The sequence below is a fragment of the Microplitis mediator genome, chromosome 3, assembly GCF_029852145.1.
Source record: "Microplitis mediator isolate UGA2020A chromosome 3, iyMicMedi2.1, whole genome shotgun sequence".
Lineage (NCBI taxonomy): Eukaryota > Metazoa > Arthropoda > Insecta > Hymenoptera > Braconidae > Microplitis > Microplitis mediator.
This window is the reverse complement of record NC_079971.1, coordinates 323781-340924: the sequence shown is the minus strand read 5'-3', so window position 1 is coordinate 340924 and position 17144 is coordinate 323781. Positions and strand designations below refer to the sequence as shown.

General features: G+C 30.7%; 4 protein-coding genes and 1 long non-coding RNA gene across 7 annotated transcripts; 3 read left to right on the top strand and 2 right to left on the bottom strand.

The window, feature by feature from the left end:
* The first annotated feature begins 372 nt into the window (after positions 1-372).
* Positions 373-1875, top strand: LOC130664396 (orexin/Hypocretin receptor type 1). Its single transcript, XM_057464224.1, has 3 exons — positions 373-1082; positions 1182-1372; positions 1438-1875. The coding sequence occupies exons 1-3, from the start codon at positions 544-546 to the stop codon at positions 1824-1826; spliced, it is 1119 nt and encodes a 372-aa protein (XP_057320207.1). The 5' UTR covers positions 373-543; the 3' UTR covers positions 1827-1875.
* On the bottom strand, positions 1852-4731 carry LOC130664395 (SET domain-containing protein SmydA-8-like). Its single transcript, XM_057464223.1, has 5 exons — positions 4578-4731; positions 3710-4500; positions 2928-3154; positions 2760-2868; positions 1852-2197 (listed from the first exon to the last, which is right to left on the bottom strand). The coding sequence occupies exons 2-5, from the start codon at positions 4495-4497 to the stop codon at positions 1891-1893; spliced, it is 1431 nt and encodes a 476-aa protein (XP_057320206.1). The 5' UTR covers positions 4498-4500; positions 4578-4731; the 3' UTR covers positions 1852-1890.
* A 948-nt stretch (positions 4732-5679) lies between these two features.
* On the top strand, positions 5680-7608 carry LOC130665295 (B-cell CLL/lymphoma 7 protein family member A). The gene is made up of 4 exons (XM_057465622.1): positions 5680-5928; positions 6018-6093; positions 6164-6272; positions 7200-7608. The coding sequence occupies exons 1-4, from the start codon at positions 5837-5839 to the stop codon at positions 7316-7318; spliced, it is 396 nt and encodes a 131-aa protein (XP_057321605.1). The 5' UTR covers positions 5680-5836; the 3' UTR covers positions 7319-7608.
* Positions 7609-7750: 142 nt separating this feature from the next.
* LOC130665294 (C-factor-like) lies at positions 7751-9234 on the bottom strand. 2 transcript variants are annotated; one of them, XM_057465619.1, is made up of 5 exons: positions 9010-9233; positions 8791-8842; positions 8373-8563; positions 7949-8313; positions 7751-7889 (listed from the first exon to the last, which is right to left on the bottom strand). In XM_057465619.1, the coding sequence occupies exons 1-5, from the start codon at positions 9133-9135 to the stop codon at positions 7886-7888; spliced, it is 738 nt and encodes a 245-aa protein (XP_057321602.1). In that variant the 5' UTR covers positions 9136-9233; the 3' UTR covers positions 7751-7885. The 2 variants fall into 2 exon arrangements, with proteins under 2 accessions (XP_057321602.1, XP_057321603.1); XM_057465620.1 differs by lacking the exon at positions 7751-7889 and having other exon boundaries at positions 7945-8313; positions 9010-9234.
* On the top strand, positions 8798-12185 carry LOC130665296 (uncharacterized). 2 transcript variants are annotated; one of them, XR_008989530.1, is made up of 3 exons: positions 8798-8980; positions 11538-11666; positions 11867-12185. It is a non-coding gene; the product is annotated as an uncharacterized LOC130665296 (long non-coding RNA). The 2 variants fall into 2 exon arrangements; XR_008989529.1 differs by lacking the exon at positions 8798-8980 and adding an exon at positions 11410-11428.
* The last annotated feature ends 4959 nt before the right edge of the window (positions 12186-17144 follow it).

Sequence of the window (17144 nt, the reverse complement as noted above, 5' to 3'; positions counted from 1 at the left end):
ATCGATTGATTAACTCATTTATAGATTAAATATTTAATTAAATTGATTGTGACAAAATAAATTATAAGTTAATAAATTTTTTTATCAAAATATAAACTATTTTTTTATTTTTATATTTTAATAACAATTATTGTATTGCAGGGATGAAAAAAAAAAATTTATCAAATAATAATAATAGTAATTTTAATATGAATTTATTATCCACTTGAAAGAAAACTCATCGAAGCGTAAAAATGAAATAAAAAAAATTTCCCATATGTCGTTATAAAATCACACTTATCCACTCTCCATGATTGCCTCTACACACAAATCCATTTATATATTAATCAAAAACTCTTTACTCTAACACACAGTAACACAAGTTTGCTAGTTACCGTACAGCATAAATTGTACGCATACAAATTCCACGTCTGAACGTATCTATTTCTGTCTCGTTTACGTTACAAATCCGGCTGAGTTTTAAACTGAACGAGAAACCAACAACTTTGTCCGCGTTTTAAATCATTTTTATCAGTGATTTAAATCATTTAAAAAAAAAAGAAAATGAACGTCGCGTTCGAGGATGATTTTATCGTGTTGGCTGACGAATTTCGTCAGATTCTGCAAGTGATAATATGGCCAGTGGTGATTGTGGGCTTAGTAGCCAATCTCGCAGTTATATTACGAATTTTACTGCCAATAAAAAATAATAAAAATTCAAATCTCAAGCCATTTTATCGGTCATCCTTAATTTCGTTGGCCGCGGCCGATCTGCTGATGCTCTTGGCATCAGGTACCAACACCCTGTCCAACCTATCCAGCAAAACCTTTATCTGGAACCTGTCATCCGCTGCCTGTACCCTAATTCCGTATCTCCAAACAGTTGCGATGATCGTCGCGTCTCTAAACCTCGCGTTCGTCGCAATAGATCGTTTCGCGGCGATCCAGCCTCGCCTGCCTCCAGCAAAATCCTCAAATTCTTTGGGAATTCTTATAATGATAATAATTATCACATGGAGTATTGCCCTGGGCTCTTCTTACCCAGTTTTAAACATCTATACCTCGGAAACAGTTACCATAATAACAAATTCAACTGCCTACACGTACGTTAACTATTTATTTACATATTTTTTTTATTTATCTTTCACTACAACAACATCTATTGTCTAAAATATATAATTTTATTATTATTTCGAAAATAGTGCTGCACTGTGCATTGTCAATGATCGTAATTCAGCCGCGACTATTTACACAGCTCTGTTTACTGTAATTTTTCTACCACTCGCTACCGTATTCATACTCGTTTACATTCTGCTGGCTCGTAGTATCTACAAAAAAAAATTTCCCGGTAATCAATCAACTGGAGGTTCTATCAGCCAAGAAATTTCCACAGGTAAAATTTAAAAAAAATAATAATAAATTTGTAAATTAATAAAAATATTATAATTTATTTTTTAGCATCGACAAGTATCACGACAAGTGCACCAAAACCAGTGAAGAATAAAAAAATCCCAATGCATGTAATCCGCAAGCGTCGAACCGTACGTGTAATTTTAATTTTAATCGGCGTGTTTGTTTTGTGCCGGATGCCTCAGTGGTCATTTCTGGTAACTAAATTATACATCAAAGTGAGCCATAAATTCTGGTGGCACTTGCAAGTAATTTTGACATTACTGTCACTAATAAATGCCGCGGTACATCCATTTCTTTATGCATTTCTAAACGAAGCACTGTCACTAGTCACTTGGATAAATTCCTTGTGTATTAAGTCTACGAGCAAAGAGTCCTCAAAAGATATTCCTGACAGCATCACTGTAAAAATACCCCGAAGTCCTTATGCCGCTTAATTAATCATATGAAATAAATTGCCAATTAATTTTTATTATTTATTTATTAATTATAAATAATAAATTATAATTCAGTCTCTATGAGTTTTCTAAATTTTTCACCGGGACTTTGAGCTGGCTCATGTTTAAGTAACTCAATAGCACGTTCCAAATTAAGCTGACGATCTTCCCCAGGGCATCCAGCTAACTCTCGTAATGCCACCGCCGTATATAAACAAAGTCGAGTACCATAAGGATCTAGTATTGATGTTGTCTCTAGGATGCGTACACATAATTCACGTTTTTGCGGATTATCGGGAGACTGCAGTTGGATAAGCGAGTGTGCGACTGCAATGCAATGCTGATGACCAGGATGTAAAAGTACTTGCAATCTTTATTTTAACAAAAAAAAATGTATTTTACTAATAGGGGAAGGGGGCAAAACGGGATAGGCCGGCAAAATGGGATACCCTCAAAATTTCGTCAAAATTTTTTTTCCTCGAAAAACTTTCGAAAATGGTCAAAAATGACATCTAGTATCATTTTACACTATTAAAAGCTAAAAAAAAACATTTTTATATTTTTTGCGAAAAGTATAATATTGGCGCCAATTTCAAATTTTGAAAAGAAATAACAAGGAAAAACTTGTTTAAAAATATGTTGAGAGTAAATTTTATTACTTACATCAATTTAGACAGACATTATTACATCAATTTTAGTCACTTGAAAAAAAAAAAAAATACTTTTTTTTGGGGTATCCCATTTTGCCCGCAGAAAATAAAAATTTTTTTTCTTATGGCAGTCTAAAATTCGTTATATTTATTTCAAATAGAATCAAAATGAAGCCAATTTACGATATTTATGTCCCTAAAAACTAAATTTTTCGTTAAGTATCCCGTTTTGCCCCCCCTTCCCCTATATATATTATTTAATTTTACTTAATTAATTAATTACCTGGATAATAAATCACTTAGTACTGATTCTTTGGCGGTAGTCATTGCGTTTTCGACTTCTTCGCCCAGACGATCTGTTAATTGCAACACTTCTGCTGATGTTAAAGTTCCTAATTAAGAAAATTATTTATTTATTAAGTCAGCTGATTATTTAATTTAATTTATGTACCTGGACATGAGTTGCAAGACCACTCGGTATCTAAGTCAAGAGGATCTTTGGGTAACACAAGACCAGATCCGCATGTGCACTTAAGAGTACTCATGTGACTTTTTAACTCCGTTGGATCTTTACACCGCTCGCAGTGACATGCAAAGTATTTTGTTGCTAATAAATGCTCACGCCGGGCTCTGGTTGACCATAACACGTGAGTGTATGTTGTACTTATATGTTGGCCTCTGAATAAATTTTAGTTTATCAGAAAAATAAAGTTACATTTTTTTTTAATCAGCAGTAGCGACTAAACTATTGATTTTACAGAAAAAAGTTATAAAATATTTTTTGTAGAGAATTGAAAGATCTACAGAAAAGTTATCTTGCAAAATTATCGTAGTAGTGATATTTATCAAGTTATAGAAGGTGAAAACTATCGAGTTTAAAAAAAAAACGTTATTTATAAATTTTCAGAATTGGATAAATTTAAAAATACTCATAACTTTTTAAATTTTGATTTTATCAATTTATTGCTGGAGACTTTTTTTGTCGGTCGTTAAATTTTCTTCAAAATTGTCTTTAAACTTTTTTATGTAAATAGTATACTTAAGATACTACAAGTGATTTTAAGTGAATTTTAATAAAAAATTGACTTAAAAGTTGGATAACTTTTAAACTTTCGTACATATGGACTTGGCTTGTGATACTTTTTTATAGGTAATTTAATGCTCGACAAAGCTGTCCACTTTTAAAACTCAGAAAAAATTATAGACAGTGAAAATTAAAAATAAATATATTACTTTTTAATCAATGTAGCAGCGGTGACGATAATTCTCGGGCGTCCTTTATAATCGACAGTAAAATTATGACGCGTATTAGCGAGACACGAGTGTTCAAGTAGACAAGCGTACTGATAAATAGCAACGGAACCTTCTGGAGGATTTGTCTCCAATGCATTGACATCAATAAGTCCACAAATTTTACGTACAACCTCTTTATCAACAGCCAGAGCTTCAATAATCGGTTCCAATTGCTCAATCATCGTCTCCGTTTCCTCGTAAGCTTCAGTATCTCGCCCACGATCTGCTTGATGACTTTCCAGACTATCGAGAGTTTGCCAGCGCCCTGGACTTCTCTTGTAAATCAGAATCATCCTCAAGACCATAAGGAAATCGTACGACGGAATAAGACGCAGACCCTCGAGTACTTTGCACTCGACCGCGTGCCGGTTATCGTCAACGAGTCCGTCACATGATACTTTGCACGCGTACCATGAGCATCCTGGACATCTGACCCGGACATTTGGATCCCCGCAGCCGACGCAAACACGCTCAATGTGTCTTGCTGGTCCCCAGACCAACGGAGTCTCCGCTATCACTAAATCTCCGGGGTTCAAATCCCGGGTTGCTATCAAATGTTTGCCCAGTTCTGGAGACTCGTTTATTTCCCAGGGACGACAGGTGAGTTTGTGTTGCGGCCAATCGTCACGTTGATGAGCTGCACCACAGTAAAATTTTATTTTGCAACCCGTACAACGATGTTTAGCTTCTGATTTACAAACTTCACATATTCCTGACTCTGTTTCCATTTTCTATGATAATTAAAAAATAAAAATGAAAAATTTAATAATTAATCTTAAAAATAAATAAAAAAATTAAAAAAACGTACCAACAAATATTCTAGTCAGCATACATTTACTAAACTGTCTTGACTGTCACACTTGGAGTACCCGATTTAAATATAACTAGACATAAAAATAGACTGTAAAGGCTAGTGGGAAGAGAAGTTTAAGTTATTGTTGGGGCTTGAATAATAAAATAAATATATTTATTTTCGAAATCGGTTAATTATCATAATAAAAAAACAATAATTATATAATATAAATAATAAATTTATAAAAAGTAAAGAGAGTTAGGTGTCCTGTATTTGTAAAACGAGAGTGAGGAAAGCTTATTGCGATCTATGGAAGATAAATATTCTCTCGGGAACATGGTAGTAGAAACGCTTGTAAAATCCGTAAATGGCAAACGGTTTATTCCAAAAGTAAGATTACATAGGTAGCTACAAGAGACATTTACCAGGACTCTGGTCTCTGCTCTCTGGTTCTCGTGTCGTGTCTTGCTCTTGGGATGATGTTCATTAACATTAGAAACGTCTTCTGACGTTTCAGCCATCAGATCCCTCAGTATGTACGTAATCCACATGTTGTTGTTATTTTTTTTTTATCCTTTTTTTTATTTAAGATATACATATAGTGAAGCCTTGACCGGTGAAGGCGGATAAAAAGTTTTCCATTGGTATTCCCCATGTTACTAGGCTATTAATATTTTTTTTCATTTAAACATTTATCGTGTATCGCCAAATCCGGAGTTAATTTTATCACTAATTTAATTGACTTTCAAATTTTCATAAATTTATTACATTTTTTTTTTATAAATATAAAATTAATTTTTATTTTATAATTCATTAGAATATACTTCCGGTTTCGGTAACTTAAATATTTACTAGTTCGATTTCAAAATTTTTTTAACATTAATTTTATTTTTATTAATCATTATTAATTTTTTTTACTTGTAATTAATTTAAATTTATTTTGGAAAATAAAAAAGAAACGAACTGGCCTTCAATCGATTATCGATGTATTTAATTAGCAAATAATTTTAAAAAACTGTTATTTTATATTTAAAATTAATATCTTGTGTATTCAAATATTGGCGCGCAAATTTGACGCACGCGCATAAATTCAAATGAAAAAAAAAAGCGCCCTCCTGTCACTGATCCTTCGGATAGAGTTTGTGAACTACAACTAACCTATCAATGCGTCATTTTGATAATTATTATTTAAATTAATTATTTATTATAGTTAATTGTCTATAAATAGTGACGTACTACCAACAATAGTAGTAAATAAATAAACAAAGTGTATCATGATGTCGCGATCCGTGCGAGCGGAAACACGAAGTCGTGCCAAAGATGACATAAAAAGAGTTATGCAAGTTGTTGATAAAGTTCGCCACTGGTAATTTATTTATTTATTTAATAACTAACCAATTATCCCTCTCTTTCATTTATTTATTTTATTTTTGTTTTATCTTATTTGTTGTTTAGGGAAAAAAAATGGGTTACGATAGGAGAGACAACAATGAAAATTTATAAATGGGTTCCAATATCAACACTCGAGCTGGTGAGTTATTTTATTTATTATTATTTAATTTACAAGTGAATAAATAAATAAACAATTAATTTTTATTTAGAAAAAAAAAGCTAAATCGTTAGCCGACAAAGAAAATGGAATACCAAGAAAAAGTGGAATCGATTCATCAAATAATTCAAATTTTGGGCTTACTGAAGATTCAAACACATGTAATATATCTTTTTTATTGTTATAATTATTATTATTATTTATTAAGTTAATGGTTTAAATAGTAATCTACCCGTGTAAAAAAGTTGCGGGATTCCACCGGTAATTCGCAGGTGATCAGCTGAATATCATGTGGAAGTCATATTTTGACACAAATATGAATTTCAGATGATTTCCGGATGAGTATCAAATGATAATATGGAAAGAAAGTTAGGAATAGATTGTAATGATTATATTATAAGTCGACACGTAAAATGAGAGATATTTTTTTTTAAATTAGCAGTAACGAAGTAATCGGGGAACCTGGGGCATGAAGGCCCCCTTCAAAAATTTAGTAAATTTTTTTTTTCTTTCATTTTCGGTCAAATTATGTTATCTCTGATATTTTAAGCTGATTTGCAATATCTGGGGCATAATGAACCACCTGTAAAATAATTTTCTACAGAAACAATTATTTTTCTCTAAACTAAAATGAATTTGAAAAATTTATTAATTAAAGCTCTTTTAGGTCAATACACTAAAAAAAATTCGCGAAGTGTTTAACAGTTTAAAATAAATTCATTGAAATGTTAAAACTCCGGACAGGAGTGAATTGGGAGTGAAATAAAATCCACTTCACTCCGAGATCACTCCGCTAAAAAAAAACTCCCAATTTCCCCGCAAGAAAAAAAAAAATTTTTTGCAATAGAATTTTTCATACAATCTATCACTTGAACTATATTTCTATACTATCTTTGTGTATTCATTAGGAATTCATATTTGTGTCAAAATATGACTTCCACATGATAATCAGCGGATCACCTGCGGAATACCGCAACTTTTTTATACGGGATCTTTATTTAAGTAAAAGATTATGAACTAGACCATTAACTTTAGTAGTTAGGATTTATTTTATTATTTATTTTTATTATTTTATTAAAATTAAATAGGCTTTTCGACTGTAAGTGATTCGCAAGGTATGACAGATTTTTCAACTCATCTAGGGTTTTCAGAAGATTCAAACTCCCAAAACAGTGAACCGGCTCCAAAAGTACTCAAGACTGAATGATTAGTTGAATAGTGGCAGGATAAAGATTTAATCATATAGAAAATGATACAACAAACTAACGATAATTAAATAAGTAAATAATTAATTAATAATTACCACAACAACTTTCACGATATCATTTTAAATCATTTTCATTTATGATAAAACGTTTTTTATAATAAATTTAATTTAATTTAAATTTAAGATTTATTAATTAATTTTTTAGCCTTATTAATTATAAAGCACAATCAGGATTCTTTTTTTTTTTTTTTTATTAATATAATTATATATAAATAAGGATTTTGTGTAAATATAAATCATTTAGTCTACAGACAACAGCAAGAATGTTACTTAAAAAAAAAAAAGAAATTAAATTAATGTATAAAAAAAAAGTAACTAAATATTGTCGATTTATATTCCAAAATAAATTAAATTTTAAGTACCTCCAATAAATAATTATTTAGTTTTTTTAAATCCTTTTATTGTTGATCATTTTTTTGCCACTTAGCCATTAAAAAATTACAAAATTCTTTTAAATATATTTATTTAATTTTATTTTACGTGTGAAAATAATTTATTTGTGATATTTTACCTGCAACGAATAATAATATAATTAATAATCGATTATTAAATTAATTTTAAAAAACTTACCAGGGTAAAATGGTGCCGTTGTGTCTAATAAAAGTTCCATTATCTTTCTCGGAAAGTCCTAGAACAGTTTGGATCATATTCTGAACACTGGAATCAACATCCATTGGCGCATTACCACCGCCCATGTCCGTTTTTACCCATCCGGGATGCATGCAAGCCACCAGGATTCCGTCGTCTTTCAGATCGACGCTCATCGACTTTGTGGCGGCATTCAAAGCCGCTTTGCTGCATCTGTACGGATAAGCTCCACCTGATCCATTATCTGCAATGCTGCCCATCAGAGATGTCATGTTGATAACAGCAGCGCGGTCTACTCCCATACCCTGTTTTCCTGCCGCGGCTTTTTTTAGCAGAGGAAGAAATGCCTGTAATTAAATCAGTCAGTTCCAGCTCTAACTTACTCTAGTTAATTAATTTTTAATACCTTGGTTAACATTATGGGCACCACAGTGTTGACAAAATAAACTTCTGTTAAATCCTCAGCTTTGACTCCTTCAAGTTTTGTTGACTGTGTCATTATAGCAGCATTATTAAACAGGACATTCAAACCAGCATCTCCAACGTGCGAGCTGACTTCATTTACAATTCGCTCATAATCTTTCAAATCTTTCAGATCTAAAAAATTAATAAATTAATGAAAAACATTTACTTGAAAATTTTAAGTACTTTTAGGCCTAGACCTAGACCTTATCGATCAGTCAGCCATGTCCTTGATAAATAATTATTTATTTACAAGACTAGTGATAATTTAACAATCGATACTACGTTATAATAAAACTACCGAGTAAATTATTTTTCTAAAAGTCATCAGTCTTATCAAGACTGATAATAATTATGATTACCTGCTTTTATGATGTGGACATTTTTTGATCTTTCAGCGATTTCTCGTAATTTCTGTAATTAATTTATTTAAAATTAATAATTGCTCATTGTAATAAGTTGTGTGGTTCAAAAATATGAGTTTTTTAAAATGTCTAAATTGTTTCAATGAAACAATAGACAGTGAATCAAATATTAATAAAATAATTGAAGGTAAGCTTATTGTTTAAATTATTACTTACCTCAGCTTTATTAATGTCACGACAAGTAGCAAATATTTTTTCCGGTGGATTTGGTAATTGAGTTAGATGTTGAACTAAACCCAATCCCAATCCTCTGTTACATCCAGTTATTAAAATTGAACGCATTTTATTTATTTAACAAGACGTATTAGATTTTGTTGTAACCTCAATAGAAACTTTATTGCGTTTGTTAAAATAAGGAAAAAGTGGCCGCGATTAGATTGCGAATCGCTGCGAGACTGGCGTATGTTTTTTAAATTTTCTCTGGCCAATCACAGCGCTCTTAAGAATTGCGCGTAATTTCAAATAATCCCGGGCAGTTTTATAAATTTGCCGTGGATGTTTAGGAAGAAGATATCTATCACTTATCTCTAATCATTTATCATAAATCTATCATTTTTTTCATTAATTAATTTCTCAAAGTTTTTTAATATTAAATTCTGCGTTCAGTCATTTTATTTACGCGCTTAAGGGGTAACGGTAACCGATTTTCAATTCAATTTAATTTACGGACAAACATTAGAAACCTAAAATAGAGAGTCTTTAGCGTTTTTTAAAACCTTAACAAAGAGCTAGAAATTTCGTATTTTCAAAAATTCTAATTCGTTTCCGAGAAAAATTGTTTTAAAATTATGACCGTGAAGTTAGCCGACACCCGCCATTTAAAAAATGAAAAAGCTTATAACTTTAGAAAAAAAAAAAATTTTCAAATTTAAAAAAAATGCTCGTGTAGAATTTTCAATTTTCTAGACGAGTATTTTTATAAAAAGATCAAAAAGTAAATACTCGAGGTACAATTTGAAATTAAATTTTAAGATTACTTATTTTGTATTCAAAAGGTTTTACAAACCTCATTACTTTTTGATTTTTATATAAAATTTTTCGAAATCTAGACGAGTGATTTTTTTATTTTTCACTTTTCCAATTTTTGAATCTGGAAATTAACCGTTTTCGAATAAAACGTCTTGTAATTTGAAAGAAAACAAAAATTTTGAAATTTCGAAAAAATACTCGTGTAGAGTTTTCAATTTTCTAAACGAGTATTTTTTTTAAACGATCCAGCAACTCGAATTAATATTTTAAATAAAAATTAATTAATAAAAATATCAATTATAATTTTTTTTTTATATTATATTTTTCAAATTATTAAAATGATTATAACTCGGACTTTAGCGACTTGACTCGTAGGACTTTTTTCGAAGGGAATAAAATTTCCTATAAAATTTCTATCAACATTTTTGATGTAGTTTCATTGGTTTATGTTCTGCAAGCCAATAAAGGTCAATTTCATAGGAGAAATGAGTTCCGCGACGGACACACGAAACAGCTGGAATTCCAGCTAAGTGACTATGGGCACTTTTGAAGAACACCAAATGCCCTACAATTTGCGACCAAAACCGCCGTGATATCATGAAACGCAGCTGAGTATAAAAAAGTTAAAAAAAAAGTAATTTAATTTACATGTATTTTAAATGGGAAATCTTTGAAATCTAATGGCAAGTACTTAGCATTGGAATTAAGAGCTCATATTTAGTGAGAGATTTTTTTTCGATGAAGATTGCTCAATCTAGGACTCTAATATTTTTTTTCCGCCGGTATTATCTGTTACTTTCGATTGAAAGAGTCTCAGAAATCGCATGTTAAATTCTCTGGAAATCCCATATAAATCCCATAGTCAAATTTCAGAGAAATCCCATAGAAATCCCATAGAAAATATAGACCCAGCACTCGGAGTTTAAAAAAAAATAGAATTATCGCAAGTTAAATTCTCTAGAAATTCCAGAGAAATCCCAGAGAAATCCCATAGAAAATATAGACCCAGCACTCGGAGTTTGAAAAAAAAAATAGAATTTTCGCAAGTTAAATTCTCTAGAAATTCCAGAGAAATCCCAGAGAAATCCCATAGAAAATATAGACTCAGCATTCGGAGTTAAAAAAAAAAATAGAATGATCGCAAGTTAAATTCTCTAGAAATTCCAGAGAAATCCCAGAGAAATCCCATAGAAAATATACACGGAAAAAAAATTCGACGAAAAATTCCAATATTACTATCGTAATCCTGGACTATACTTTTATTATCTGTAACTTTCAAATATATGATACGAAAATTTACAGTTTGTAAAAGATTTTTTACTATTCACTATCGTAATTTTATTAAGAGCTTGTTGTATAAAATTCAATAAGAAATATTACAATGTTACTATCGTAAATAGTAAAAGAATAAAAAATGAGATTTAATTATAATATTTATTCTTTTATTCTTCCTCTTAATTTACAGTGCTGCCTCTATGTTTTTACAATACAAGTCACAAAAATTACGATAGTTGAATTGTAAATTTTTTGACATGGTATAGTATATGCCATCTGAAGCGTTTCCGTATGAAAGACAAATGTCACAATACCATGATGTGATGCTTGTGTGAGTATATATATATATATATATATATACAAATGATGACATCTACTTTGTCTGTATTATTTGTGGTTCAACTATATATATTTATAAATCAGTTCATCTTTATCCACAGTGCAGTGCAGAAATAGAGGTTATTTTTCATGACGTTTTTCGGACAATTGTAAATAAGAAATTTAAAAAAAAAACTGTGCTTTCTTCATAACAAACCTACATAGATTCTGGAATATAATAATTTGGTAGTGTAAGTATAATTTATACTATTTAATTTTTATTAAACTGAATATTCTGTGGGTATATCGTTCGTTTTAAAATTATTTATCTGGACATGAAGTTTATTTTTATAAACAATTTAGTAGTATTATGTGGTCATAGGATAAATGATTCTAAATGAATGAAAATTTATTTTTTCTAATAAATTCAATTCTCCTAATTTTATTACAGGATATTCTTCATTTGTCGACAATAACCTCAAATTATGGACATTTAAAGTTTCTTTATGGATACTGAAGTTAGCAGACGCCTAATAATTTTTGGATTTTTTTACAAATGATAAATTATAGAAAAAAAGTATTCGAAAAAATTGCACCTATGGTTTTTTTAAATTTTCTACATGTGCGTATTTTGAATACAAAGAAATGAGTTATTTATTCAAAAGGAAAAAATTATAATACTTTTGGAATCTGATGTAATATTATAACTTATAAAGTTAAAATAATTAATACTAAATTTTATATACACCAAAAAAATATATTTGAAAAAATATTAAATAAATATTTTATTATTACTACTTCAACATGTTTTATTTTTATTTCGAGATTGTATTTTCCTTCTTAATTTAACTGTTAAAAAAAAAAAAAAATTCCAAATGATAAATTTTTCTTTTCTATTAATTATAAGTTCTACTTTCTTAAGAAAATATATTTTACTCCATTGACTTCTAATTATTATTTTATATTTAAAGAAATTCTACATTACCGACTCATTCATTTTACGATAGTTGTATTAGAATTTATGTTGACGCAAATTGTATAATTTACTCTATAGTATCTGATTTTTTCTTTCAGGTAGTAGTATAAATTATAAAATAAAAATTACGATAGTCTATTGTAAAAATTATTATTGAAAACTTATAGTCCAGCGTTACAATACTATATAATGAAAATTACGATAGTTAAATCGTAAAAAATCCGTGAATTTTTTTTCCGTGTAGACCCAGCACTCGGAGTTTGAAAAAAAAAATAGAATTTTCGCAAGTTAAATTCTCTAGAAATTCCAGAGAAATCCCAGAGAAATCCCATAGAAAATATAGACCCAGCACTCGGAGTTAAAAAAAAAAATAGAATGATCGCAAGTTAAATTCTCTAGAAATTCCAGAGAAATCCCAGAGAAATCCCATAGAAAATATAGACCCAGCACTCGGAGTTTGAAAAAAAAAAAAGAATGATCGCAAGTTAAATTCTCTAGAAATTCCAGAGAAATCCCAGAGAAATCCCATAGAAAATATAGACTCAGCACTCGGAGTTAAAAAAAAAAATAGAATGATCGCAAGTTAAATTCTCTAGAAATTCCAGAGAAATCCCAGAGAAATCCCAGAGAAAATATAGACCCAGCACTCGGAGTTTAAAAAAAAAAAAAAAGAATTTTCGCAAGTTAAATTCTCTAGAAATTCCAGAGAAATCCCAGAGAAATCCCATAGAAAATATAGACCCAGCACTCGGAGTTTGAAAAAAAAAAAAGAATGATCGCAAGTTAAATTCTCTAGAAATTCCAGAGAAATCCCAGAGAAATCCCATAGAAAATATAGACTCAGCACTCGGAGTTAAAAAAAAAAATAGAATGATCGCAAGTTAAATTCTCTAGAAATTCCAGAGAAATCCCAGAGAAATCCCAGAGAAAATATAGACCCAGCACTCGGAGTTTAAAAAAAAAAAAAAAGAATTTTCGCAAGTTAAATTCTCTAGAAATTCCAGAGAAATCCCAGAGAAATCCCATAGAAAATATAGACCCAGCACTCGGAGTTAAAAAAAAAAATAGAATGATCGCAAGTTAAATTCTCTAGAAATTCCAGAGAAATCCCAGAGAAATCCCATAGAAAATATAGACTCAGCATTCGGAGTTAAAAAAAAAAATAGAATGATCGCAAGTTAAATTCTCTAGAAATTCCAGAGAAATCCCATAGAAATCCCATAGAAAATATAGACCCAGCACTCGGAGTTTGAAAAAAAAAAAAGAATGATCGCAAGTTAAATTCTCTAGAAATTCCAGAGAAATCCCAGAGAAATCCCATAGAAAATATAGACTCAGCACTCGGAGTTAAAAAAAAAAATAGAATGATCGCAAGTTAAATTCTCTAGAAATTCCAGAGAAATCCCAGAGAAATCCCAGAGAAAATATAGACCCAGCACTCGGAGTTTAAAAAAAAAAAAAAAGAATTTTCGCAAGTTAAATTCTCTAGAAATTCCAGAGAAATCCCAGAGAAATCCCATAGAAAATATAGACCCAGCACTCGAAGTTTGAAAAAAAAAATAGAATGATCGCAAGTTAAATTCTCTAGAAATTCCAGAGAAATCCCAGAGAAATCCCATAGAAAATATAGACTCAGCATTCGGAGTTAAAAAAAAAAATAGAATGATCGCAAGTTAAATTCTCTAGAAATTCCAGAGAAATCCCATAGAAATCCCATAGAAAATATAGACCCAGCACTCGGAGTTTGAAAAAAAAAAAAGAATGATCGCAAGTTAAATTCTCTAGAAATTCCAGAGAAATCCCAGAGAAATCCCATAGAAAATATAGACTCAGCACTCGGAGTTAAAAAAAAAAATAGAATGATCGCAAGTTAAATTCTCTAGAAATTCCAGAGAAATCCCAGAGAAATCCCAGAGAAAATATAGACCCAGCACTCGGAGTTTAAAAAAAAAAAAAAAGAATTTTCGCAAGTTAAATTCTCTAGAAATTCCAGAGAAATCCCAGAGAAATCCCATAGAAAATATAGACCCAGCACTCGGAGTTAAAAAAAAAAAATAGAATGATCGCAAGTTAAATTCTCTAGAAATTCCAGAGAAATCCCAGAGAAATCCCATAGAAAATATAGACCCAGCACTCGGAGTTAAAAAAAAAAATAGAATGATCGCAAGTTAAATTCTCTAGAAATTCCAGAGAAATCCCAGAGAAATCCCATAGAAAATATAGACCCAGCACTCGGAGTTTGAAAAAAAAAATAGAATTATCGCAAGTTAAATTCTCTAGAAATTCCAGAGAAATCCCAGAGAAATCCCATAGAAAATATAGACCCAGCACTCGAAGTTTGAAAAAAAAAATAGAATGATCGCAAGTTAAATTCTCTAGAAATTCCAGAGAAATCCCAGAGAAATCCCATAGAAAATATAGACCCAGCACTCGGAGTTTGAAAAAAAAAATAGAATTATCGCAAGTTAAATTCTCTAGAAATTCCAGAGAAATCCCAGAGAAATCCCATAGAAAATATAGACTCAGCACTCGGAGTTAAAAAAAAAAATAGAATGATCGCAAGTTAAATTCTCTAGAAATTCCAGAGAAATCCCAGAGAAATCCCATAGAAAATATAGACCCAGCACTCGGAGTTGAAAAAAAAAAAAAAGAATTTTCGCAAGTTAAATTCTCTAGAAATTCCAGAGAAATCCCAGAGAAATCCCATAGAAAATATAGACCCAGCACTCGGAGTTAAAAAAAAAAATAGAATGATCGCAAGTTAAATTCTCTAGAAATTCCAGAGAAATCCCAGAGAAATCCCATAGAAAATATAGACCCAGCACTCGGAGTTAAAAAAAAAAATAGAATGATCGCAAGTTAAATTCTCTAGAAATTCCAGAGAAATCCCAGAGAAATCCCATAGAAAATATAGACCCAGCACTCGGAGTTTGAAAAAAAAAATAGAATTATCGCAAGTTAAATTCTCTAGAAATTCCAGAGAAATCCCAGAGAAATCCCATAGAAAATATAGACCCAGCACTCGAAGTTTGAAAAAAAAAATAGAATGATCGCAAGTTAAATTCTCTAGAAATTCCAGAGAAATCCCAGAGAAATCCCATAGAAAATATAGACCCAGCACTCGGAGTTTGAAAAAAAAAATAGAATTATCGCAAGTTAAATTCTCTAGAAATTCCAGAGAAATCCCAGAGAAATCCCATAGAAAATATAGACTCAGCACTCGGAGTTAAAAAAAAAAATAGAATGATCGCAAGTTAAATTCTCTAGAAATTCCAGAGAAATCCCAGAGAAATCCCATAGAAAATATAGACCCAGCACTCGGAGTTTAAAAAAAAAAAAAAAGAATTTTCGCAAGTTAAATTCTCTAGAAATTCCAGAGAAATCCCAGAGAAATCCCATAGAAAATATAGACCCAGCACTCGGAGTTAAAAAAAAAAATAGAATGATCGCAAGTTAAATTCTCTAGAAATTCCAGAGAAATCCCAGAGAAATCCCATAGAAAATATAGACCCAGCACTCGGAGTTAAAAAAAAAATAGAATGATCGCAAGTTAAATTCTCTAGAAATTCCAGAGAAATCCCAGAGAAATCCCATAGAAAATATAGACCCAGCACTCGGAGTTTGAAAAAAAAAATAGAATTATCGCAAGTTAAATTCTCTTGAAATTCCAGAGAAATCCCAGAGAAATCCCATAGAAAATATAGACCCAGCACTCGAAGTTTGAAAAAAAAAATAGAATGATCGCAAGTTAAATTCTCTAGAAATTCCAGAGAAATCCCAGAGAAATCCCATAGAAAATATAGACCCAGCACTCGGAGTTAAAAAAAAAATAGAATGATCGCAAGTTAAATTCTCTAGAAATTCCAGAGAAATCCCAGAGAAATCCCATAGAAAATATAGACCCAGCACTCGGAGTTTGAAAAAAAAAATAGAATTATCGCAAGTTAAATTCTCTTGAAATTCCAGAGAAATCCCAGAGAAATCCCATAGAAAATATAGACCCAGCACTCGGAGTTAAAAAAAAAAATAGAATGATCGCAAGTTAAATTCTCTAGAAATTCCAGAGAAATCCCAGAGAAATCCCATAGAAAATATAGACCCAGCACTCGGAGTTTGAAGAAAAAAATAGAATTATCGCAAGTTAAATTCTCTAGAAATTCCAGAGAAATCCCAGAGAAATCCCATAGAAAATATAGACCCAGCACTCGAAGTTTGAAAAAAAAAATAGAATGATCGCAAGTTAAATTCTCTAGAAATTCCAGAGAAATCCCAGAGAAATCCCAGAGAAAATATAGACCCAGCACTCGGAGTTTAAAAAAAAAAAAAAAAAGAATTTTCGCAAGTTAAATTCTCTAGAAATTCCAGAGAAATCCCAGAGAAATCCCATAGAAAATATAGACCCAGCACTCGGAGTTAAAAAAAAAATAGAATGATCGCAAGTTAAATTCTCTAGAAATTCCAGAGAAATCCCAGAGAAATCCCATAGAAAATATAGACCCAGCACTCGGAGTTAAAAAAAAAAATAGAATGATCGCAAGTTAAATTCTCTAGAAATTCCAGAGAAATCCCAGAGAAATCCCATAGAAAATATAGACCCAGCACTCGGAGTTAAAAAAAAAATAGAATGATCGCAAGTTAAATTCTCTAGAAATTCCAGAGAAATCCCAGAGAAATCCCATAGAAAATATAGACCCAGCACTCGGAGTTTGAAAAAAAAAATAGAATTATCGCAAGTTAAATTCTCTTGAAATTC